Raw genomic sequence first — 25,435 nt, forward strand, 5'->3', positions numbered from 1 at the left:
TTAAACTGTTTCAGACCAGAAAGAAACAGCAATATGACCTGTAATTTAAATATAGCAACAAAAAAAAAAAAAAGAACAGGGAACAAGCCATAGCTAAAGGTTAAAACTTGTATATAAATGCGGTGCTATTTTTGCCCTTTTAAAAAAAATTCTACCAGCATTACTCCTCACCTTGCAGATCTTGTAGAGCGAATCTTGCCCGTCACCATTTGAGTCCTTAAAGTAGTCATGAGCAGGGAAGGTGCGATGGATGTCTCTGGTAATGACACCTTCTTGTGGTGAGTCCTGGAAGTCACATCATGCAAGCAAACAAAGAGAAAGGACATGTAATGCGGTCTCCTGGTGGATTCATCCTTGTAACACTACAGCTGAAAATAGCAGCCTACAATAGACTAATTGTTAGGTGGGAAGGATGCCAAGAATACAATAAGATTTACTTTCACTGCTGTTAATGTATGCCTAAGGAGCTGTAATAGGGTCTAAGAACTTTCATCACGATGGAGGACAGAGTTCTTAAACATATGACCACTGTCCTCTGCACAGATGTAAGTCATAACTGTATTCCTTCCCCAAAACCTTATAGTCTAATTAAAAATAAATTAACTCATATTTTAATATTACAATTGTATTTATATTAAATTCACTATAAAGAACTAAACAGAATGTGGAAAGTAGTCAGCCAGAGAAAAAAATGTTGAAAATTAGATTTCACACTACAACCAAGTGTAAGACAGGAATAATTACAAAAAATACCCACAACTGTCAACAGATGCAATGTACAGGTATTAAACAACACTTTCCCCCTTACAACGCTTTATTGTACTGCATTAGATAGCTATATGAATCAGGCCGAAATGTCTGTTTTCAAAAAAGCAAAAATGAGAGACAGAAAATCCTTGAGAAAAAGAATAAACATTTAATCCTGAAGTGTTTACATGGCCCAGAATGATGTAGAGAGAAACAAGGCACAATTTTTTCTTTTCACTGTGCTGAGCATTTGATAGCTAAATGACAAAGAAGACAAAGAGGACACTGTGTTTACTTTCCACACATTCAGAAATCGTTTACAAACCTTTAAAAATCACTGAAACATGTCGGCAGGCTGGCGTGCAAGAAAAGCAGAGTTACTGTAACTCAAGAGAATTAACTCAAGTTTTTACTTAGTATGGAGATTTTTATTATTATTTTATATACATTTAAATTTCAGTTTATGTGGATAAATGAGGAGTGTTGGTAAAAAATTAGAAAACAAAAATAAAGAAGAAACATTCCAATAAAGGAACATTAGGAAAGGATTTTCATATAATACGGATGCAGGAAGTCATACTGAAATGGCTGACAATAATTACATGCTTTGCAGTACTAATTATGAATAAAATTATTAACATTATATGCCCCTATTCCAGACTCACTGGTGAACTGACACAGGTCTTTGCCCCAAGACTTTTCATGAGAGCACTTCATGGAGATCATTTTGTGTGCATACCAATATACAGTACGCCAAATACATATACCAGTTGATATGTAAGGTTACAACTGTTGCGTTCCTAGTATCAAGCAACTCCAACACAAAATTCCAACGTGAAACATCACGTCCAGTACTATGTAGGTTCCCTTTGCAGTTCTAGCTCTTCACTGCATGACTCCAAAAAAAACACAGTTGTTTCGGACCAGAACTTTAAGCAGATCCTCTGGGTGCTGTTGCGGGATGGGGCCGCCGTGTATCTGACTTGTTTGCCCAACACGTCCCATGGGTGCTGAGTCAAACTGGGATCGGTCGAGTTTAGGACGCTTGGTTGGCAGCCTTGGGCTCTTTGCTGAGCTCTGTACATGTACATTATATATAATCGGGTTGGTAACCTTTTAATATCAAAACATTGATAGTTGTAAAACTTTGGTGAAGCCAGGCACATCTGGTGAAACCAGAAGCACTGACTAGAGTGGCAGCTATCAACGCATAAAAAAGCTATAATGTGCCACTCTCCCCCCCCCCCCTTGTTAAAAACATTACTAAAACTTTTAGCTTCACCAAGTCAAGTATGTGATAAATTAATACACAAAATCTACTTTTGGAAACTAGTCCCAGCGTTTTTGGTTAAACTCATCTGGCATTTTGGAATCTTTATAATTGTGGTGTTAAATGACTCATATATCAACCATTAATCTATAATCAATGCAAAAATTTAAGCACGTAAAAACATATTGAACTATGATGTTTGTTTTGCCTGCTGTTTTTCCACAGCTCATATGTCTACTAACTTCTACACCACAAGAGGACACACTTAGTTATACATTTTGCAGTAGTATATCTCCGTGTATCAGACTTGTTTGCCCAACACGTCCCATGGGTGCTCAGTCAAACTGGGATCTGTCGAGTTTAGGACGCTTGATTGGCAGTCTTGGGCTCTTTGCTGAGCCCTGTGCATGTACATTATATATAATCCGGTTTCTAACCTTTTAATATCAAAACATTGATTTCCATATAATTTTAAATGTATAAACATAAAATATATTTAAATATTTAAGAAAAATACCCAACCCATCCCTAAAATCCAGTTGTTTTACATGTGCAGTAATGTCTCTGGAAGTGCCACCGTTTTAAATAAAAATAAAAATTAATGTTAATGAATTTGACCCATTATAAAGGGAGCCAATAATAAAAAAGTCAAAGTGCATGATACCACAGTGAACTGGACTTTCAAAGATAGGCTTTACGAAGCATGACAATTATGAATGTTTAGGATTGGTCCAAATTTGCCCCAAAGAGCTTCCTAGGAAGAATGAGTTTCTGGAAGGCACATACTGTAGAGCTGCAGATAAAAGGCTTCAGCTGTGACAGATGATCCTCTCTCCACACATATATATTCACACACACACACACACACTCTCTCTCTCTCTTTCTCTCTCTCTGACACACACACAGACACATAGCTGCCACGAGTCATTTGTTAGTTTGAGAATAAAGCACTGGAGCCAAAGCCTTGGCTTGAATGCTGCGCAATAGCACACAGTAAAATGAGTGTAACATCTATCTACAGCCTTCTACTGCAAACCAGCAGCACAGCAGCGCGGAAATACTGACACTTCTGAAACAGTATTACAAAACAATTGCTCAGAGATTGACATAGATGGCAAGTACTTTGCTCAAATAACTAAGAATAAAGAATCTTCAGTTGTCGGGAAGTTTATAGCCAAGACTATACATTAGCAGCAGGTAGTGTTGAAGCCACACTGTATTTTCTTTATCATCACAACAATTTTCTGCCTTGGGTTTTTTAATAAAAGATAGAATCGTATTTATGTATTTCTCAGAATCTGCTGTCTAAATGTAGCAGACATTTTTATATTATGACCATGGCCAGTCAATTCCAGATACAAAATACAGATACACTGTACATGTCATACATTCGGCTTTAATACAAACACCAGTACACCTGCCCTTTTAACTGTCAAATTGGCCAGATGGCACAGCTCAATTGTAATTCATTTTTAATATATCAAACACCAAAATTGGTAGAAAATTTAATTTTAGGTCACTTTGAACATGCTTGTTGATCTCCTAGGACACGTTGACATGTGATGCATTCTGAGATTTCTTTTGGTCGCCTTGATTGTATAGTTACAGTACATTAATAGTAGAGTTTATGTCATTATAAACTCCTCTTAACAGCAAGACATTTCTGCATGGCAAACTGTAACTCATTGGCTAGGTGTTTTTAATGGACCATTCTGTATAAACTTTATAGTCCGCTATGAGTGCAAATCCCAGGAGATCAGTAGTTTCTTTTTTAACGCCATGCCAGCTTCTATGGCTATATTCATGGCGAGAGTCATTTTTGTTATTTAATATTAAAACTAGATAAGGTGTTTAAAATACATTTTTTCTAAGAACTACATTTGGATTTACTTGTTTAAAAACTAATATAAAAAAAAAGAATAAAACAAGTAAAAGAGCTACAGTCAAATAAAATATGTTTGATAGACAGAAGGGTTCTGCATGATAAACATTGTGGTGGATTTTCTCTTAACAGTAAAAATGTGTGTAGCTTTTGAATGTCCTATCCTACATCTTTTATAAGTCATTTGATCCCAATGATATTTAAAAGGAAATGTATGTGAACATCAGTTTCTAAAATACTAAGACCTGTTTTCTCTGTCTAGCACAAAAAGATCATGGTTATTGAGATACACCACCACCACCACACCCCTAACTAATTAACTTAAGTAGTATCTGCATGATTTCATTGTGTATGTGGCTTTCATGTATCTTTGTGACTGAACAATCACCTAACCAAGCAGGTGTATAGATTTTGCTAATACACAGGACTGAGAGTGTAGGTCAATGGTCAAGCATGACATTATCAAATGACCATACATTTTAGATAAAGGAATCCAAGATGTTGCACTTCTTCCAAGATGTTGACTGTGAGTCAAGATTAATTTGTCTGTGGTTAAGGAATTGTCCTCCCAATCTGATGATCAACCAGTTTAACAAACCAAGTTTACAAAAAACACACTCTGACATGTACACTGGTCTCATAGTTTCATTAACAAATGACCACTTCAAGTTCCCAGGCGTTCGTTAACACCAAACATGAATGCCTGAAATCTCTTTTGACAGGGCGAGTTATGAACAGTTTAATTTAATTAACAGCATGTCACTGCAAATCTAAAGTGTCATTTGTCAACTGACTCCAGAGATGAAGAGACAGCAGCATTTCTTTTCTCACCTGTATCGCTTTATTTCAAGTCCTTGTGCTTCACTAATTCGCTTTATCAAATAGCAGCCAGCTGAACAAGGAAACGAAGGGGATAATAAAGTAGTGAGTGATTTATTAGTGAACAAAAAAAGCGGTATTGTTTTAGCCACAATGTATTGTAGTGGATTATGATAATCACAATACATCACAGTGACAGTTTTCCATTATAAAGCATGAAGCTTTACCATTACATTATCACTGTTTAATGCAGCGTACATTAAAGATGAACTTTGTATTTTTTAAACATGACTTAAATGCATGCAATGCATATGTTAGCTTCAAGTTTAGGCTCTTGTTAAATTTTTCAGACCCTGAAACTGGATTTACCTGCTAACAATTATTCAGTTTAGCTTTTCTAATTAATATCTATTGATGCAGGTGTTTGTTTACAGCTTATTTTAAAGTAGATTATTAAATCTGACACCCAACATAGAATCACTTTTACTCAACATTTTGATTTCACTATGTACAGACAAAACCTTTCTTTCTTTTATATAGATTATTGTGTTATAATATGTATTTTTATAGCAGTTACTGGGGGACATTTTGGCATAACACTGGGCCATCAGTTTAGGTAATTTACACGCTCTTACCTCGGACTGCTGTGGATATGTTTGCTCTAACGAGTCTAGTTTTATCTCATAGCGCTTCACGTTACTGCTTTTTATTAAAGCCATAGTTTCGGAACTTATGAGACGAACTGGCGGAACTTCCAGAAGAATAAACATACATTGATCTGCACATTTATCTTTACAGGTTTAGTTTTCATGGTCTATTTTCCTTTTGTTTTGGAGTAAGCCATGCTGTCCTTCCATTTCTGTTTCTTGAGAATTTTGGCAGCTTAAAGGTGCATGACCGACTATACACAGTAATTAATCACATTGATCGGCTCTATTGAGTGATGCGTATAGACCTAATAATCTAATAAGAAGAAAAAAATAAATGTGTACATACTGTACTGTGACATAATCTGTGACATAAACTTCACTTCTACTCAACATTTTGATTTCATTTGTGATACAAGTTTAACTAAATTTCACTAAATTCTGTACAGACAGTTTTGCGTGACGCTTTGACAAAATCTGGCTAGGACAAACACACATACAGACAGACATAAAATATTTTTAGACTAATTTTAGCCCTACCATGTATGAAACGTAAAGATGTAATTAAAAGAGCAAGTTCTGACCAATGTACAGACAAAACCTTTCATTTCAGTTCTTTTGGACAACTAATTTTGTCAGTGGATGAAGTTAGATGTAGAAAAGGAGAATGTTTGTTTTCTAATCTTTTAATTTTACCTTTATGAAGCATGCATGTAAAAATTGTAAAAACTAATAAGTTTAACTCACCACTTATGATAGATGCTTCTAAATCAGCATTTCGAAAAGATTGTCTGTGCAATGCTGTCTTTTATTTAATGAAAAAAACATAATTTGCACTGTATGATCCTATTTTCTATCTTTATGAGTTTATCAGCTATAGAGATTATTATAAAAAAAAATAACGGCAGACTTGAAAAGCCAAACCTATTCATGTGATTAAATCTTCCATGCAGTTCCTTTAATAGAAGGGTCGGCAAAATGACCTGAGCTGGTGCAGTGCGACGTGAAGGCAGAAAATGAAGAAAGGCATTGGTGCTAAAAGGTGAAGGAGAGGAAACGAAGCAAAGCAGGCACCAGAACAATGTCTGCTGACTTCAATTGGATTCTACTGTGAGGGACAAAGAGCGGACAGATGGCAGTGGACTTCTCCCATTTCACCCGTGGGTTTCTGCTGCCGCTTGGAAAATTAGAGACGCTTAACGGACTATAAAAAGACTCCCTCGCTGCTAAGAAACCATGTCTGCGTGAAGCAGCTTTGACCAGATCTGTCAGTTCCGTTTCACTCCGGGTTGAAATGCCGATGCGACTGACCTCAGATAACACTGACCAGAGATCAGATTAAATGATGATCCTCGACACAGAATCCTCTCAGCCAGAATCACTGATCAAGATAAGGGTTGAGAGCACCAGGAAACATAGCCAGTACAAGAGCACGGGATGACTGAAAAACCCTGAGCATGTTAACCCGGAAGGGTTTCAAAGTCTAATTAATTCTAATTAAATACATATAAATGTTCAGGACGTATAATGAAATGAACAGATGAATGTTAAATTCAGTGTTAAATACAGTGAAAAAAAAAAAACACATGCAACTTATAACAAATAATCTCATGAAAACAAAAAGCACATCCTTTAAACGTTATTAAACAGAAGCATGATACAATGGGCTTGATCTATTTATTATTATTTTTTTAGCCTTAAAATCGCTTGCTTTTCTCTCACAGACTGCTCAAATGCACAACAATTACACAACACACAAGATAAATCCAGAGCTTTAACCAAGAGCAGACACTGTCTAATTGATTAAACAATCAATCTAGCAGGGTACACCTGTTCAAGAAAAAAGAAGCACCTGTCGTTCTCAGTCATATTCAAATATTTCTGATCAAATGTGTTCATATAAAAGATGCCTTATTCTAAGTGGTTTTACACTTTCACATGTAAATGTCAGGAAACAAAAGCAGAAAATCTGATGATCTGTTATCCCTCATTCATCTTTTGATCTCAAACCTAGAAGTACAACAGTATATACCATGTACAGAGACAACCAGTGATCTCAGAGATACTGCAGTAAAAGTAATTCCATGTTGCATTGGACATACTGTAGCTTGAAATTATATAATTCATCAGCCAACGATTGAGCTAAAACCAAGAAAAAAAACAGATGTCTGCATGTTTGTCTTTTGTTAGTGACAAGTGAGCAAGCAAAAGAGTTATGAGTCTGTGATGAGTCGCGACATATTTTTAATCTACAAAGGATAAAAAATTGGCAAGTTGGAGGATTTCATTACTTTCCCTGTAAACCTATGGAGATTAAATAATAAGCTGCATAATGAAGAAGACAATGGATTTAAACCCTGGCCCTATTAAAATGCCAATGCATATGTAAACTTGTACCATCTTGCTTTATTGCGGACAATGAACAAACAGAAGCTGCACTGTTTCATATTGGTTATTGCTTACAGTAGCCTTGTTAGTAGACATGCTGCTGCCTAATTCAGTACACAGTGAATTTAAACAGTTATCATCATTCCCTCTGATAGTATAATTTCTGTGCAACTTTACACACACTGTGTTTTTTAAGTTTAAGCAAAATCACTGCACTGGGAACAATAATGAAAGACATTTACCCTGATGATTTCCTCACATCATGAGTTAATGACACTATAAATAAATGCACACTGAATCAGATGGGATAATACAGTCGACAGCCATGTTCAGGGCTACAACAGCCCCTCATCATCTCTCTGGATGTGTAGTGTGCAGTGAAGTGAAAGTGTGTATGAGCAGCACTTAGTGCGCATGGCCCGTGAGCTCGAATACTTGTTATGCCTCGGATTTCTGCACCCAACAAGAAGAGAGTCCCTAATTACAGATCAGTTCACAGGCAGCACTAGTCACCAGCAAAAAGGCACAAATCAACAACTTATTTAAAGTGACTGAGGATAAAGTGCAGAGTTTGAAGCCATGAAAATACCATTAGACTAAATGTTTCATTTAGACACTAGCAGCAGCAGCACACTACAGTATGTGATTATATCTAAAACCACTCTAAAAAAAGTGAAAATTTAATCACTACCCAGACAAAAATGTCTGCCACTTCTTGGACAAGACTTCAGCATCAATGGTGGCTTTTTAAGAAGGGTGAAGGGGGGTGGGATGTTACCTGTGCTGAGGGAATGATTAACAGTCGTGGTAACCGGGGGGACAAATAGATCAGAGCTGAGAGTAGTAAGCCAACACTTCACGTTTAGAGTTTCATCCTATTAATGCCACCCTTAATTGTGTCCTGGGTTACCTAATTAAAAAGACTAAGTATGAAAAAGAGCTTCCAGACTGAGGATGTACAGAACACAGTTGCAGAGAGGGTGAGTTAGAGAGCAATGATGCTCTTATGTTCTTGACCTTTTAAAAACTTTTTAACCATGTTCCTCGGGATTAACATGAGCAGGGTTGAAAAATGGCACTCAGAATTATCTGAGTTATTGTTAATAATGTGGGAGCAGAAAGCAGACAAGGCCTTTTGAGTAGACTCAGTCTTGTTGCTGAGCTGGATAGGCTAATTTGCACACCGTGATTTAAAAGGCCATGAGCAAAGAAAAGAGACTTTTGGTTTGAGGGCATGACTCAATTATTTGTTCTACACTTCAAACAAAGCATCCAAACCAAGACAAGGGATGCTCTGCAAGTCAAACGCCAGGGCAGCCTGTTTATCAGATTTTTATCATTCTCATTAGTAGTAACACTACTACTACTACTTACTACAGCAGCAGCAACAAAAACTACTACTAAACAACAACTCCTACTACCACTACCATTTCTTTCGGGAGAAATTGTGAAGCAGGGGAGCAATGGTGCACTGGATTTCCTCACTGGCGTCAACGGCTCATTTCTAGCCCATATGGTTACAAAAATACGGGTCTGTTGTTTTTGAAAGAGAATGTTTTAAACTTGTGGGATGTCAAGTTTCATGTGTGCATTTTAAAAGTTGAGCCTAGACTGGCAGTTTTTTGCTGAAATTCAGCCGCAGTAGAAAATGAAATGGATTCCTTTGACAAAATGCGTTTTTTATCAGGTCCCGAACAATGCTTGATTGCTCCCAAATGGTTCGATCAATCTTGTTCATTTGAAGTTTAAACAAAGGCTAGAGACTAAGCGCTTCAGTTTGATATAAGCTTTGTGGGGATTTGTGAGCCCCAGAGTTGAGCACACATCAGTGAATAGGCAGGTTTGGGAGGAAGCAGTCTGTCTTCACTCTAGCCTCTCATAGACTTGAATAGAGAATTTTGGAGTCTGGGTGCATTTTTGCAGGGGTTATGTATTTTTCATTGACATGATAGTACTTAAGATTTTTGATCTCTTTGACCTCACATGTCTCGATTTCCAAGGGGAGTGAAATCAAGTGAGCTATGGCTACGGGAGGAAAGTTGTTTATTTTGAGTTGCAAACGAATGTTTAAACCCCTAGGAGACATCTCTAATAACTAACTACCAATAATAATAAGACTATCCCTTTGTCACCTGTATAATACTAAACAACGAGATTCTTATTTTCCAACTTGTAAGGATGCTGAGGGCAAAGCTCAGTGTCAACCATGATATAGCGCCCGAACAGCTTTGATAAGGGCTACGACAGTTGCAGCTCGTTAATTATGTTATCCCCTGATCTTCTGTCTATACCAACCAAATCTAAAATTTAACAACTCAGCTTCTACATTGAAAGTAGGGTTGTCACTACAGTATATAGATTGAAATCTTCAGTAACTACAATTGTGGGGGAAGAAGAAAAAAAGTCAAGATAGACAGTAGGGTCACATGATGGGTAGATTTATACTTTAGAGCAAGGCAATCAAAGGTTTATGGTCGAAGCAAAGACAAATATACTTAGTACTTGGTAGCCGTAGCCAGGAGAACAGGTCTTATTTAACTCAGCAAACAGCCCTGGTTGATACAATATTTCAGTGAGGCACATAAATACAACCTCTTCATAGACAACATGGTCATAGCTAATACAGGCCTTATTTGAAGGAGTCTGTGTATTTAAAAGTACGGGACAAGACAAGAAAAGACTACTCTGCATTTTACAGCCCTATCTCAATATGCAGATTTCTTCTGGTGTTTCCAGTAATACCATTACAATTGAGTCACAAGATTATGTGAACAAACCAACAATGAGAACCTCTGTGCATATTTTGCGGATTATTTATTAGGTCTTTGAGATGTTTAGAAAAATATGACCACTTGAGGGACAAGAGTCCGAATTACTTTATTTTTAACGCCTTGTTAGTCAGAAAAGTCAAAAAATTCTGGCTAGGTGGGCATGTAATGCTAGTTCAAAGTTACAGATATGATGCACTTAAACAACCAAGTGGAACTGCCAGACAAGTGGATGGTAAGTTAAAGAAAACTATGTTCAATAGTAGCAAAAAGCAAGGAGCAAAACAAATGGCTGACACTCTGATCACACAGATCAGAACAAGTAGTGGCAGGCAGGAAATCTAAGAAAATGAGTGTGGTCACAGGTAAACCCACCAGTAATGATACGGCCTCAAAATCCTAACAAAGTTGCTACAGTAGCTAATAGAAATGAGGCAAAAAAATAGCCTCATTGACTCCAAAATCGATTTGTAAATAATTTATACCAGTTATGATTTTATGAACATTTCACCAGTCAATCACCCAGTGACTGACTGGTATTCAGCTTGATCAGCCATGGCTGGTGGCAATGGACATGAAACCAAGTGCACAAGCTTCTGAGTGCAACAGAAACATGTATCGTTTTAATATCGTACTGGTGACCCTGCTAGCTTTTGATTCTACTAGCTATCGTGTACAACAAACAAAAAATGCTTAAAAACCTTTAAAAAGCTTTTTTAAAAACGCTGTGCAGGAGAAAAGTGGCAGCAAACATTTCCGATTTTGCCCTTCAAAAAATATAGATTTATCCACAACCCTTTTTCTACTATAAATATTGTAATAATCACCTTGACAAAACAGGAGATGAAGTAACCAGATGTTTCCAGTCTTCTCTGTGTGATTTACTTGCCTGGATGAAACATAAACCTACATCCACACCAGTACTTGGCAGATAAGATAGGGCACCTCTGATCTATGTTGTTGTTGAAATGCAATGTCAGGCTGATTGGGTTATTTCTGTAAACCGAGTTTTTAACACCAATGAAGGACTCAAGCTGCAATTCAGCCACAGTATGTGGTTGATCACACAATGCTGTGTGACTGAATGTTCACTGGGCTGTCTATGCTCCCCATTATCTCTCTCCCTCACACACACACGCACACACAATTTTCCTGTGCCTTTGTCCTCCTCAACCTCCTGCACCTCTCTCTTCATCTCTGCCAGCAAGCATGGGATGTTAATTTGAATGCTGCCTCATAAATTCTGGATTACTGTTCAGAAACCAGAAGAGCAGTGCAAAGTCTGCATAGTGATACAGACTCAAACATCCATAAAATAACCAATGCATAAATAAAGTCAACATCAAAAAAATAACTTTTATCTGTATCTATTTCATGGATAAAATAGATTTTTTAAGAAACATCACTGAACACTGCTGTTGACTGGCTTCAGGGACCAACATACTGTAAGTTTGCTCTGTCTGATTTACTGTTGCATTTGGATGAGGATAACACTGTTGTCCTTCATGTCTATTCTTCTGTTTTTAAAGGGGTCATCCAGCCCCATTTTTAAATGTTAATATGATTCTTTGGGGTGATAATGAAAAGTTTGTAATATACTTTAATTAAAAATTCTCAATGGTTGTGTAAAAAAAAAAAAAAACACTACTTTTACCTGGTAAAAACTAGCTCTGTTCTCAGCAACCTGTTTCGGTACATGTTCCTTTAAATGCTTATGATCTCTGCTGAGCCCGCCCCCCCTAGTTCTGTGGGGCGTGTCTTCACAACACACGTGGGGTATAGCCACGGGAGTGTAGTCCAGTGCGGGCAATGCTTTGGACTGCATTACCCACAAAGCACTGCCCACAACGCAGTGGGGCAATGCTTTGTGGGTAATGCAGTCCAAACTGAAAAACGCTGGAATATAGAGCCTGAGCCTGTTTTCTTAAGTAGTTTTTGGTTTAATTTAAGTACGGAACCTACACGGAAGTTTGTAATATCGCCTGACAACGCAGAAATTAAAAGAATGGACATGCATCGACTCGATTAGTCTTTCTCATCACTGCATGGGCATGAATTAACGGGATGTTACGCTGCCGTGAGCAACAACAACAAAAGCGGAAAAGCTTACTAAGAGAGATACGGACGCGATGTGTTTACTGATGTGTTTACATGATTTCTTAATCTTCGACAGACACCGTTATAAACCATTTAACGTTACAAAGGTAAGCATAATATAGTTTTCCGACTACGTATACAGTTTGCAACTAGACAAACACCTTAATGCATTGTTTATTATAAACGGACGATTAGGGATTATATAGAGACGGATGTATATAGAGAAGACTACATAATCATGTTCTATGAGAGTATAAGTTAACTTATCGTGATTATTAAAAAGGCGATCTGCAAAGATTCATAGAAAAAAAAAAAAAAAATCACACTCACCAAGCCTGGTGAAGATGAAGCAGAAACACGAAGCGTTAGTACAGATCCATTTTTAGGAGCAGCTTCCTAGCGAAACCTGCTTTATATTGACCCGTGTTTATAAAGCAGTGACCCCAGCTTCCTAACTGGAATATGATAAAAAGTTTTCCCTTTGGGATTAATAAAGTACTCTAATAATAATTTTGATATGTGCCCTGTGACTTTGAGCACTATACACTGATTAGCAAAAACTTGCCCAAAAACCAACTGCCGAAAACTGTTTAAGATCTCACTTGTGTTGCAAAGAACAGCTTGACCCACTGAGGCATGGTTTCCTCAAGGTGTGCCATGGTATCTGGGACCAAGGCATTAGTAGCAGATCATTTACGGTAAGTCCTGGGGGAGCAGATCTTTAATGTCCCAAGTTGGGAGGTGGAGCCTCGATGGATCATACTTGATCAACACATCTAGAGATGCTCAACTGGTTTGAGTTCAGACAAATTTCTAGGAAGTGTCAACACCTCTAAGTCCTTGTAATGTTCTTTATACCACCGTTCAATTTGTTTTGCATCCATTGCTCCATGGCCCAGTGATGCGTACAAGCCCACTGGCAGGGGACAGGGGGTCAGACATGGCTTCTTAGCCCAGTAGAGATGAACAAGGGAGCCAACAAAGCCCCCGGTATGTTATACCAGTTCACTCTTTACAACTACCAGGAAATAAATTTTAACCTGCAGTGTCGGAAAACATTTCCACTGCTTATTTTATAACAGTCATTTAACACCTTTGTTAGGGCTAGAGAGATAATGAACAGAAACACAGTAGAACAAACACACTATGCAGAGATGTACATCATGAAAGAAAAAGGTTCAGGAACTTTGCAGGTGGCTTTGAGAAGGCAGGAGTGAACCTCTAGATGTGCTCATAGATTTTTCAACTTAGGAGCACATGCTTCATGGTAAAATCTAATGCTTAAACCTTGAACATGTGCCATTGTACGGAAAATGTTATGGCTGATTGGTGTACATATTAGTTAGCTAGTTAAAGCAAGACAGTAAAATGTTTTTTTTTTTTTAATGGGGGGAAGCTCCATAATGCCATCGGGGTCATTAAAATATTAAAGCCAATTGAACCTTACACTGAATTTACCAAATACTGAATACATGAGGAATTCATCCATGTCTGCCGAAACACTTTTCAGACACTAACAGTAGTTTTCACACAGAATCCCCATAATGATTGCTCTTTTCTAATTAAAGTCAGGACTGATACATAGTCTTTTCCTTCAGTGTGCTTCATCCCTTTAATATCAGCCTGACAAGACATCAATGTTGGGGATAAAAGCTCACTCCCAAGCCTTTGACAAGAACAGAGTGAACGTCCCTAAATAGCAAGCTGACAGCGAACAACGGTCCTGTGCGCTGTGCAGAGATTCAGGATGGCTACGTTGGCTATGAGTGGCTTCCGGTTTTTGCACCAACATTCAGGGACAGATGGGTCTAGACAATTCACTGGGGAGGAAACAGCGTGAAGGTATCGATTGTGGTCTCATCACTCTCAGCAGGGGTTAAGCCAGACGGCTTCTGTCTTCAGAAGGTCTAAAAACTGCAGAGCTGCCAAAAAGGTTTAGGACTGAGAGATGACCTGCTATCAGAACTATGTAGCTCTGATGCAAATAACGATAATGCCAGACTAAATCCACATTATTTACTTAGCAGGTGCAAAAAAGTCCACAACAAACTTCCTTTACACTATATTTGTGTCATTACATTCCATTGCATCTACCAGCCTGGTAGAGGGACGTCTAACAATTTTTCCCTTCAACAAACTAATAGAGCAGCTGAACACACTTGTACGAGAGCACATTTGGCTTGGAAAACCAATAAACACATGCTGCATTTTAAATGAAATAAAATGACTGTGATTTAATTACAGACATGTACTCATATAGAATCTGTGGTAAAGATAAAGCATTAGATGATGAACATAAGTGGTGGTCCAAGTTTTCCAATCAAGAGCTGAGACAATCCTGTTTGAGCAGGTCTAAGAAACATGATGAGGCTAAGGATCAGCACATTGTTTTAAAATGTGAAAAAAAAGGAAAAGATTTTCAAAACATCTAGTTTTTCCTTTTGTAAGTGTAAGTATTACTTGTATCTCTCATAGCTTTCCATCACATGTACTGCAGGAAAGACCTTTGTTAGGGCTAGAGAGGTAATGAACAGAAAAACACAGTAGTACAAACGCACTATGCAGAGATGTTCATTATGGAAGAAATGTAAAATGTTCACATTGAACTTCACGGCACTGGCATATTTTCATAAAAAACCTTTTATGTTAAATTGTATTATATAAATTAATTAACATTTAAATGCAGTTCATCGGCAGACTGACTACTGTACCCTTCATATCACTCCTACAAACATTTAACCCCTTATTCCTAAGATATCATCCCAATGAAAATCTTGGACAAAAAAATAAACCTTGGCAAAAAGGGTGGTGATAAAAGGAGAAAAAATAAGCGAGTAAAGGAAAGGACGACACAGTGAGGGCTCGACTGACTGCAGGATATTACTTCCTCTATTTTTCCCCTAGGTGAAATTGCACAGTTCAAAGGAGGCCGTAATTGAAATTGACAAACAGCTGCATTAGACTGATCATACAGGCCAGCCCAGGCAAGCAACAAAATAGAAGGTGAGAAGAAGAGGAGGAGGAAGAGGGAGGCTTGAGAGCTTTGCTAGTATGGAGATAGATTAATCTTGTCTATGCATAATGCATAAGTGCGCTGTGTGTGATCCTACTGACGGCTTGTTATTAGCTGTGTCACCAGAAGAAAAAACATACCAGATCAGCAAACTTTTTTTTTTCTCTCTTGCACATGCACATGAAAAGCTACAAAATGTTTGAAGTCATCTAAGAAAAGGCAGGAAAAACTGCTAGAACAAAGAAGACGCAGCTTTCTAAAAAAAAAAAAGGAATTAAGGCCAGGATACTAGCTTTATAGTACTGCCAGGTGTCACATTATTCAGCTTTGCCCTCACTTTAGTATGTAATAAGCTCAAGTGGATGTGTTTTGTGTTTTTAGCAATCAGAAACAAAAGGATACTTTAACATCCTTGAAGCACAATAAATTGAAGAAATAATTTTCTATAAAAACATTTTTTTTAAATATAAAAATACAAATTAATAATTTTTTTTGTAATTATATAAAGCATCACATTAAAATGCAATACTACTATATTGCTGGGAGACCATAGCAAGTGCTTTACATATACACACAGTATACTGTATATAGGAAAGCCACACAAACATACTGTATATAAACATATTGTGTAATATAAAAATGCCTTTGAAAATCATGCTTTGATATAACATTCCTTTGCCTGAGGTTTTAACCAAAAAGGCATGATTTATATATTTATACAGTATTAGAAGAGAAAACTAATAGATATGAAAGTGCCCTTAAAAATGGTTTGCACCATACAGAACATGGGGGTGTGTGGCTTCAAATGAACCTAGAGAGCTTATAATTTACTAAAACATGCAAGTGGCCAAGTAAAAAAAAAAAAAAAACATAATTCTGGTTATTTAGGTTATGCTTGTAATAGAAACACTGTGAGCCTCAGAAATGCCAAAGATTATAACCTTCAGCTGCTTTACACTACTGTGCGTCAGTTTAGATAAAAGCATGTGCTAAATGAAGTGTAAATGTCAATGTTTTGACAGACACAAGTCAAAGGCGTGTTTAGTGTGACTTGCCCTTCTTGCTTATAACAGTTAAATCTCCATACAGCAAATCTTCATCGCCTTGAGTTCTGCAAATCTGTACAAGACAGGCCACAGGAGTTTCTACCCATTCCCTTGATTGTTTCAACATGGATACCAAACACTGTCTTAGATCAAAAAGTCTGAGACATTCTTATATCTATAAATAATGTGAAACAGTCATCTGCCATCTGATAAAATTCTTATTAAAGTATATAAAACAAATGACCTTCAAATTTAACCTTTTACACTAAGATGACAAATTTATCAGAAGTGGAGATTAGGTCATATGGTTAATTAAAAAGCAGGAGGACTGCACTGGGAACTGGCTGTTTCAGAGCTTTCCGAGAGGTCTCCTGGGTCTACAACAGCTGCTCTCCTGGACAGGTTGGAAACTGATCTGTCAGCATGCTGTCAATGCGGTTTAATAGCCAAAGTTGTGTAGCATGGTGATTTACTTATTAGGACAGACAATAGGTTTAAATTATAAAGCAATCTTTTTAACCCTTGCTTGTGCAGTGTCCACACATTTATTAGACGGTCAGTTTAGGTCAAAATCATTCAACACAATTACTCTCAACCATTAGCCTAATTTCTATTGCTCTCTGGACTATGAGAGTGCAACATGGCTCTTGTAAACAAAAAAATATATATAATAAATAATATAAAATGGCAGGTGTTCACACTCCAGTGAATACAATAGGTTATTTATATGTTCACTTTAGTTAAATGTTTAAAACTGTAAATAAACTGTATTTTTTTTCATCTATTTTGATTTAAATGACTTACATTTTTTACAAACCAATATCATTTATTCTTTATTTATTTATCCTTTTTACAAATGTATTTTTATGTATTGACCTTTACATAAAGGACACACTTTCTATATAAAATGTATTTATTTTTTTAATTATCTATGTATAGTATGAAACGGTTAATTTGATACAGTCTGTACAGCAGTGTACAAGCTGGAGGCAAACCATGGCACAGATGATCAGTGTTTAATGCAGTATAAAAAAGCATTATGTACATACAACACCTACAAACCTGTCAATCATTCCAGATTCATAAGCCGTCTGAATCATCTGCTGTTCTTCTAGTTAAAAAAAAAAAGATTTTGTTTCATTCTTTTGGTATGTTTTGATAACGCCAACAAACAGCATGCAAACAGCATACGGTCATGATACGGTCATGCATACAGCATACAAAACTCAAAAACCTATCTGATAAATGTGAAGGCCGGGATTTCAAAAAATTTAAAAACAGTTTAAAAAAACAAAAAAAAAACATGCTGGAGCAATCGTTTTATTACTATAAGCAGAAGTATGAAACTGGACTTAGCATAAAAGACTACCACAACAGCTGCATGTTTGAGCATGATTATTAGATTATAATTACAGTGCTGGTACATTACTTAACACTTGAGCTTGTTAAGGGAGTCAACTGAAAAGACTTGGGATATGCTGTCTTAATGAGTAAGTAGAAAAAATTATGTACACCCAAGAGACTTATGTAACAAGTGTGTACTTTTGCTTTTTATTTTTAACATTATTATCTATTTTTTTATATATAGAACTAGATCAAAAAACCTTATCATTCATTTAGAGTTTCTGTAGACTGAATACCATACTATCACAGACTGTATACGCATATCATTATACAGTATATTTTTTTAATTATACCTGGCTTCAACAGGAGCTTTTATCCCTTGACACATCCTTTAAAACTGATTGCTGTCCTTAACATCCTTGTTTTGCATCTTTTTTTTCCCAGGATATGTTTGTGTTGCATACATTTTACAGTTTAAAGTAGGATTGCCCGCTTGGAGACTCTTTATAGGGTGATAATCACACAAACCGATATAAGTTTCAAACAGCATTCTCATAATCTCTCTTCCGCACAGACACCCTAATGAAATGCTGATTTTGTTGGAGTTATTAGAAGAACCCTAAAGGAAAAGGTATGCGATATACAAGAGCAGATGTTCAATAAGCAGTACTTTAACTGTGTATTACTTTTACACTTGGTAAACTAATAAACTCTCAAGAGCCTTGAGAGCTGCACAAGGGTTGCTATAGTTACAAGTCTAAGAGAGTGAAGCTTGTGAAAAAAGGTAAATGAAGACCAGATAAGATCACTATACTTGTCCAAGTGGAACACTGAAATCCTTCTTGCTAACACGAATCTAAACACGTATGTACTTAAGCACACGCAACAGACACTTGCAGGAAAATCCACAAAAGGCAACCGCTCCCACATACTGAGGGAAAACTGAAGATCGAACAACAAGGAGCACAATGTAGGTCAAGTGGTAAACAACATGACCCATCTGGCAGCATCCACAGAGATGATTGCAAATAAGTGAGGAGTCAGGAAAGAGGCACATGGGTCCTTGCGCTGGTTTTTGACAGATTATGCTGCTGTGTAAGGCAGTCAAGGTAATCCGTAAACAGCAGAATGAGCCTTCCTTGTCCTCGGTGACCTGCTCATCCTTGTAAGGTGTCATCGGTGTGCGAAATGAGCTCCTGGAGAAATGCCAGCTCCAATTATTTGGCTGAATCCGTTGCGCTCACTCTTCTCAGGATTCATATGGGATGAAGCGATTGTGCTCATAGGGCCGTTGATAATGCTGCCTGATCAGGATCTCAATGAGAGGCACTGATGTATATAAGTGGACATACAGTAAAACACACATACAAGGCCTTTTTGATTTCTTTTAGTGGGATTTAAAATTCCCATTTAAAATTTCTAGAAGATCTGCACCTTTTACAATATAAAGGTCATGAATTAAAACTGGAAATAAGATTATATATATTATACTATATATATATATTATATTTTCTTATATTTTGGAGCAATAAATGTAGCTATAAATGTAGCTAGATGGCGACACTTTATCCTTGTAGAGCACTGCCCAATCTTAATGTCCACATGAAATACTATAAAGAAGACTATATTTCAGACTTAGAAACCCAAAAAAATATTGTCTTTGGCAATAGGAAGTTCAGTACAGAAGCTACAGAAAACATTAAAGAACCGATGACTAAAATAAGTTGCATCTCACGGACTGAATGTGCATAAAAACTGCACAGCAACTTCATCTTCTGCTGTTTGAGTGCCAAAGCCACTGCACTGGCAGGCCTGTCAACACAAGGATGCAGATGAGAAGAAGTGCAAAGAAAGTGAAGGCATTTACAAATGCCACACAGAAGAAGTCGAGTCTGTTGAAAGAAAGGCAAAACATGACAGCAGCTGGATTGAGAAATAGAGAGAGAGAGAGAATGACAAAGTTAGAAAGAGACACAGAAAATTAAAAACTGATGAAGAAACAAAGTCAAAGAGCGAGACAGAAAGGATGAAAGTGATAAAACAGACAAAGTCAGAGATACAGAGAGACAGAAAAAAACAGAAATAGAAGGAGACCGAGAGAGAAATACAAAGAGAAACTCGCAGAAGAGACAGAAAGACAAAGAGACAAAAAGAATCCAAAATGATTCACAGAGATACACAGTGAGACAGGGAGAAAAATTTGAAGGGGAAAAAAACCCCTGAAAGACAGTATTATAAAAAGGGAATCCGATTGGTTATTTCAAGAACAGAAGAGAGCATGAACTTGCATAAAACAGAAATAAGCCTACTCTGGTCACGCAGAGTCTGCTGTCTCATTCTCATTAGTCATTAGTGCTGGACATGATGCCTCACTAACATGTTTGGTCTGTACAAACCAAACTGGTCTTTAAAAAACAAGTGACAACAAGCCCCTGATAAGTGGTATGTGATCCGTGGTTATGAAAGTGGACAGTTCAAGAGCATTAAAACAACTGCGCAAAGACAAGTGATTCATTTTCACCTGAAGACCATTGTAAAACACACCCCTCGCCTCCTCTGTGGACATTCTTAATCTGTTTGTTCAGGCACTAATTACTTTATCTGGTTATTTCATTGTGCTACTATTTTAGGTCTCTGGTTATTCCATTGTGCTACTATTCCGGGGTCATACAATACCTCCATTGCGTTTATCACAGAAAACAGGAGGTATTCGGATGACTCTCTGCTGCTGGAGAATGGCAAAATAGGTTGTGGACACATGCACAAAAACACACAGTTTTATCCATGGGATAACTGCTTCAGAGCTTAACAATCCTAATTAATTACCAGCGATCACAAGTAGAACACCAGGGAGGCAAATCTGCCTTTTTGTTTCCATGACGATATAAAATGAAAGCACTCTATTTTCTCGGTCTCTCTCTCGCCTACATATATGCTTCAAATTTGTTAAGAAAATTCCCAACAAGGAATTATTAATATTTAAAATTAGATGCCAAAAAACAGAAATGCAGAGAATTTATGTTCCAAGACCATTACTGAATCCTGACCTTGGTTTGTCATGTAGTAAACAATAAAAACCAACAGCGATATTTGGAGAAATTTCTAATCACCTTAACAGTGCGTGGCAAGTCCACAGGCTGACTAAAACACAGTGGCCTCACGACCACTATTCCTCTCAGTACTGAAAGTCACATTTGGATTTTTCAATGTCTCACATGGACAGTCTACTTTGTTGCAGTTATAGTGCACAATAAACAGGGTGCAGATAATTAACTTATGGGATTATAAAGTCCTGTGCCCACTATTTATCATCCTGTATTCTTATAAAGAGGTGAATAGTCATGTCTCAAATAAGTAACTCTTTAGACCAAGCAAAAAGTCTCTCACATTAAAAACCCCTAAAACGGTAAAAAAATCAAATCCAGAATTCGGGGTAGGTGACCTACAGCCTTAAGCGCAGAGCCTCAGTTGACCACTTTCCTCTTATAGAGGTGCATCCAACTAGAAACTTTAGGAAAGCTAAGAATTCAAATGATAATTTGATTTAGAATCGCATGTGTCTCCTTACGGGACATTGCACTAGCTGGCAATGGCCGGGTCAGAACTGGCTAGCAGAGATTACTTGTGCCCTCCACTTGACCTACAGCTCAAGGCATAATGTCATCTATCCTCATAAAAACACATCTTCCTCATTTTACAAAAGGTGGTGGTCCAGTGATATATGTGGAACATACTAACCAAGAACGGTTTTGGTAGTAACTAAATGTTCTCTTTCAGGAATTCATCAAAGTTTGGTTGTCTGGAGACTGGCTTAAGGAAAAAAAAAAAAAACAACAACAGTAGACCAATGTTCTAATGCAAAATAGGAAAATACCATAGCAAGAAGTGCTGCCTCTATGAACAGTTTATCTAATCTGTCGGTCTATAATCTAATGTTTATGCAAGTTGTTTGTGAAGATTGCATTTTATAAACAAGCCCTTCTGAGCTCCAGTTGATCTGCCTGCCCAAACCAATTCACAATCATCCATCCAATACAGTAAACGAGCTGAGTGACATACAAATTATTTTGCCAAATCAGTTAATTATCAAATTATTGAATCCCCAATGAAGAGCACTAAGACATTTGGACAATGCTATATTTCCAACTTCGTGGCAACAGTTTGTGGAAGGCCCTTATTTATTCCAGCACAGCTGTGCCCTAGTGCACAAACAAGGACTATAAAGACAAGGTTTGATGAGTTTCCGTGTAAAAGAACTTGACTGGCCTGCACAGAACCCCCTACCTCAACAACATTGAGCACCTATGGGATGAGCTGGACTGGAGATTGCGAGCTAGGCCTAATTTAACATCAGTCCCTGACCTCATAAATGCTTGACAGAATCATTAGGCAGAAATTCCCACAGAACCACTGCAAAATCTTGTGGAGAACCTTCCAAGTTGAGTGTCATAGTAGCAAAAAGGGGACCAACTCCATACTGAAGCATATGTATTTGGATGCAATGTCATTGCAGGTACTTTCCATATAGTGTACATGATAGTTACTTCTCTCGTAGCAAACTTCATATATACATAAACATGTAGCAAGGCAAAAGCTACGAGCCTTTTTCTTCATGCCTGGAAAGTTGAACAGGAAAATGAACCCAGATGTCATTCACGAGACTGCTCAGTGGGACTAACAGTGAAGGAAATATTATCTCACTGTAACATTATACATGCAAGACCTTTTTCCTAGATGCCTGTATGAGAAATATATGTGAATTATAAAACACCTGGTTTAAGGTTTAATGAATATGGCCTACATCTTTGATGCCCAGGAATACGGCACACTTATTTTCACTTAACCAATCTATATTTAAAAGTGATCAGTATTGACAAGGTGTAAATGGTGGCAGACAGCTAGCTAAGCTGAAGCCTGCATGGAACAGGCTGGATCAGGTCATGGATTTATCACTTACCATACTGGAACTGTTCAGCAGAATACCAGTCACTTGGCGCAAAAGCAGGACTGTAATGTTTATTTTCTTTCAAAACAGCCCCTCACAAAAATCTGAATCAGGTTTACTGCCAAGTAGGTTTCACATTCAAGGAAAGTGTCTTGGCAATGTGGTGCAAGCTGCTAGAAAATACACTTAGAACAGGGGAAAATTTAGGAAGTACTACAAAAAATAAATAGCAGTCTTCCCCATGTGTGTACTAAATGAGACTGAGAGGTACATGACATTTATACTGTATGAATAGTAAGTAATTCAAACTCAAAATGACCAAAGTAAAATATTTTAATATTTCATGATACTGGATTTTCATGACCTGGAAACTATAATTATTTAAAAAAAAAGAATTTCACTTTACATAGAATAATTTAAGAGAGAGAGAGAGAAAGATACTTTTTTGTTCCCGAAGGAAATTAGCAAATCGTAGAAGACAGAAGGCTTGAAATAGCACCATGTAGAGCCAAAAAACACACACGGTAAGCATGTGAGAGATGACCATTCTTCTATGAAAAGGCTAAGGAAAGACAATATACTATATAGACACCATTCAGCAAAAAGCACACCACTGCCCGGTGAGCTAAACAACAGTGATCAACAATTACACACCAGCAAACCAGTGACATAATCTTGGGTACCCAAGTAAAACCCATGCCCACGGGGACCAAAGGAGCGGTACAATGCGGCACAAATTCTCAGTCAATGCTGGCCATGTCAAAAAAGGCACCAGAACGCCACCACCTGACACACAGGGCTCAGCGGGTAAAGAACCTAAGGCTACCCGTCTAGCGTCAAATCTCTCTCAAATCCCAATCCAATCAATCACCCACAGGATGATCCAGACACACAAGTCTAGTCCATCGAGGCTCTATACCACACAACCCACTGCACCCAAAGGCTCTGCTGCCAATGTCTTGGTGCCAGATGCAACAGCACACACCCAGAGACAAAAAACCTGAACTGCCTACACCATTGATCCAGACTTCCTCTGCCCTCCGGACCTGTCCGACTCATCCTGGTGCCCAGCTTCTGGTTGGATGTGTTCCTTAGGGACTCAGCTGTTTCTCTGAGGACTTGGTTGCAGTTGCTCGATAGTTCAGGACTGAAATTTCCAACGAGTCTACCTGAGCCTTCAATAACTACCTGGACTCCATATTAACATCAATTAACATCAACTGTTATACTGAACTGCCTTCCACCCAACACACAGTATGAATGCAGATCAATTCCTGCCTACTGTTTCACCCAAATGAGGATGGGTTCCCTGTTGAGCCCGGTTCCTCTCAAGGTTTCTTCCTATTGCTCAGGGTTTTTTTCCCTTGCCATCATTGCCCTGGGCTTGCTCATCAGGGACAATCTGACCGTTTTGATTTTTACAATACACATTCTCATTTCATCCAAACTTAAATAAATATTTTGATTGTGTAAAGCTGCTGTGCAACAATGACAATTGTTAAAAGCGCTATACAAACAAAATTAAATTGAACTTTCTTTGTTTCACTGACTAAAAAAATCAGATTTTTGAGTCAGATTATTGGGATACATTAATAAAAAAGAAAAACTACAGACATACTGTACAAGGTTCTGGAAGCACATGTTATGATCTGGGGTTGCTTCGATTGGTGTACACAAAACAAAAAGAATAAATGTATCTTTTTAAATAGTTTTCTAGGATGATTTTTAACTATACTGTAAATGTGTAATTATAATCGTATTTAACTTGTGCAAATCTAATTCTGATAACCTTCCCGCACAAAGACTCGCATGGCCCTGTGATCTTTGGCACCCCCTTGAGGGGGCATGCCTTAAACTTATCACACACTGGCAGGCAGCACTGCATCTTATGTGGGAGGAGCTAACAATTAATGATTATTATTAAAAACAAATATATAAAAAATTTCTAAAAAATAAATTATATTGAATTAACGTATTTATAAAAATCCTCATTTGCAATACAAACCCAACAGTTTGTATAAAAGTTCTCTCAGTAGGGGTCTTGCTCCTTGTTTGAGAGCATCTGCAGGTGGAATGTATTTGTTCCTGATGGACCACAGAGGGGGATTTGTTTAAAAAAAAAAAAAAAAAAAAAAAAGGTTTGTATCTGGTAAGGGAGAGGTCAGCCACATTATTTTACCTGATTGCATTAAGGTCCTGGAGTTGTGCAGGTCCTGGAGCAATGGCAGACAGTCTCTTGCACTTGGCAGAAAAGGCAGAATACCAGATGGTGATGAGGCAGATCTGTTTGATTTAATGATGCACTATCATTACTGGCTGTGGCAGGCTGAACTTCTTCAGCTGCCATGGATCGTACATCCTCTGCTGTGCCTTGTTTGTTAGGGAGCTGATGTTGAAGGTGGTGCTCAAGAAACAAAAAAAGTTGATTTCTTACCAAAGTGTCCCAGCATCTCCACAGTTTAAGAGCAT

The 25,435-nt window shown here is 37.6% G+C and overlaps 1 protein-coding gene across 3 annotated transcripts in view; it reads right to left on the reverse strand.

Moving 5' to 3' along the window:
* The window catches only part of rabgap1l (RAB GTPase activating protein 1-like), a 114,652-nt gene that overhangs the window by 38,010 nt on the left and 51,207 nt on the right, over nucleotides 1-25,435 (reverse strand). For all 3 annotated transcript variants that reach the window (XM_053513154.1, XM_053513155.1, XM_053513156.1), the window contains exon 14: nucleotides 172-285. In XM_053513154.1, the coding sequence (XP_053369129.1) occupies nucleotides 172-285 (114 nt within the window). The remainder of the gene's footprint in view (nucleotides 1-171; nucleotides 286-25,435) is intronic.

This window comes from Clarias gariepinus, chromosome 15, assembly GCF_024256425.1.
Source record: "Clarias gariepinus isolate MV-2021 ecotype Netherlands chromosome 15, CGAR_prim_01v2, whole genome shotgun sequence".
Taxonomy (NCBI): domain Eukaryota; kingdom Metazoa; phylum Chordata; class Actinopteri; order Siluriformes; family Clariidae; genus Clarias; species Clarias gariepinus.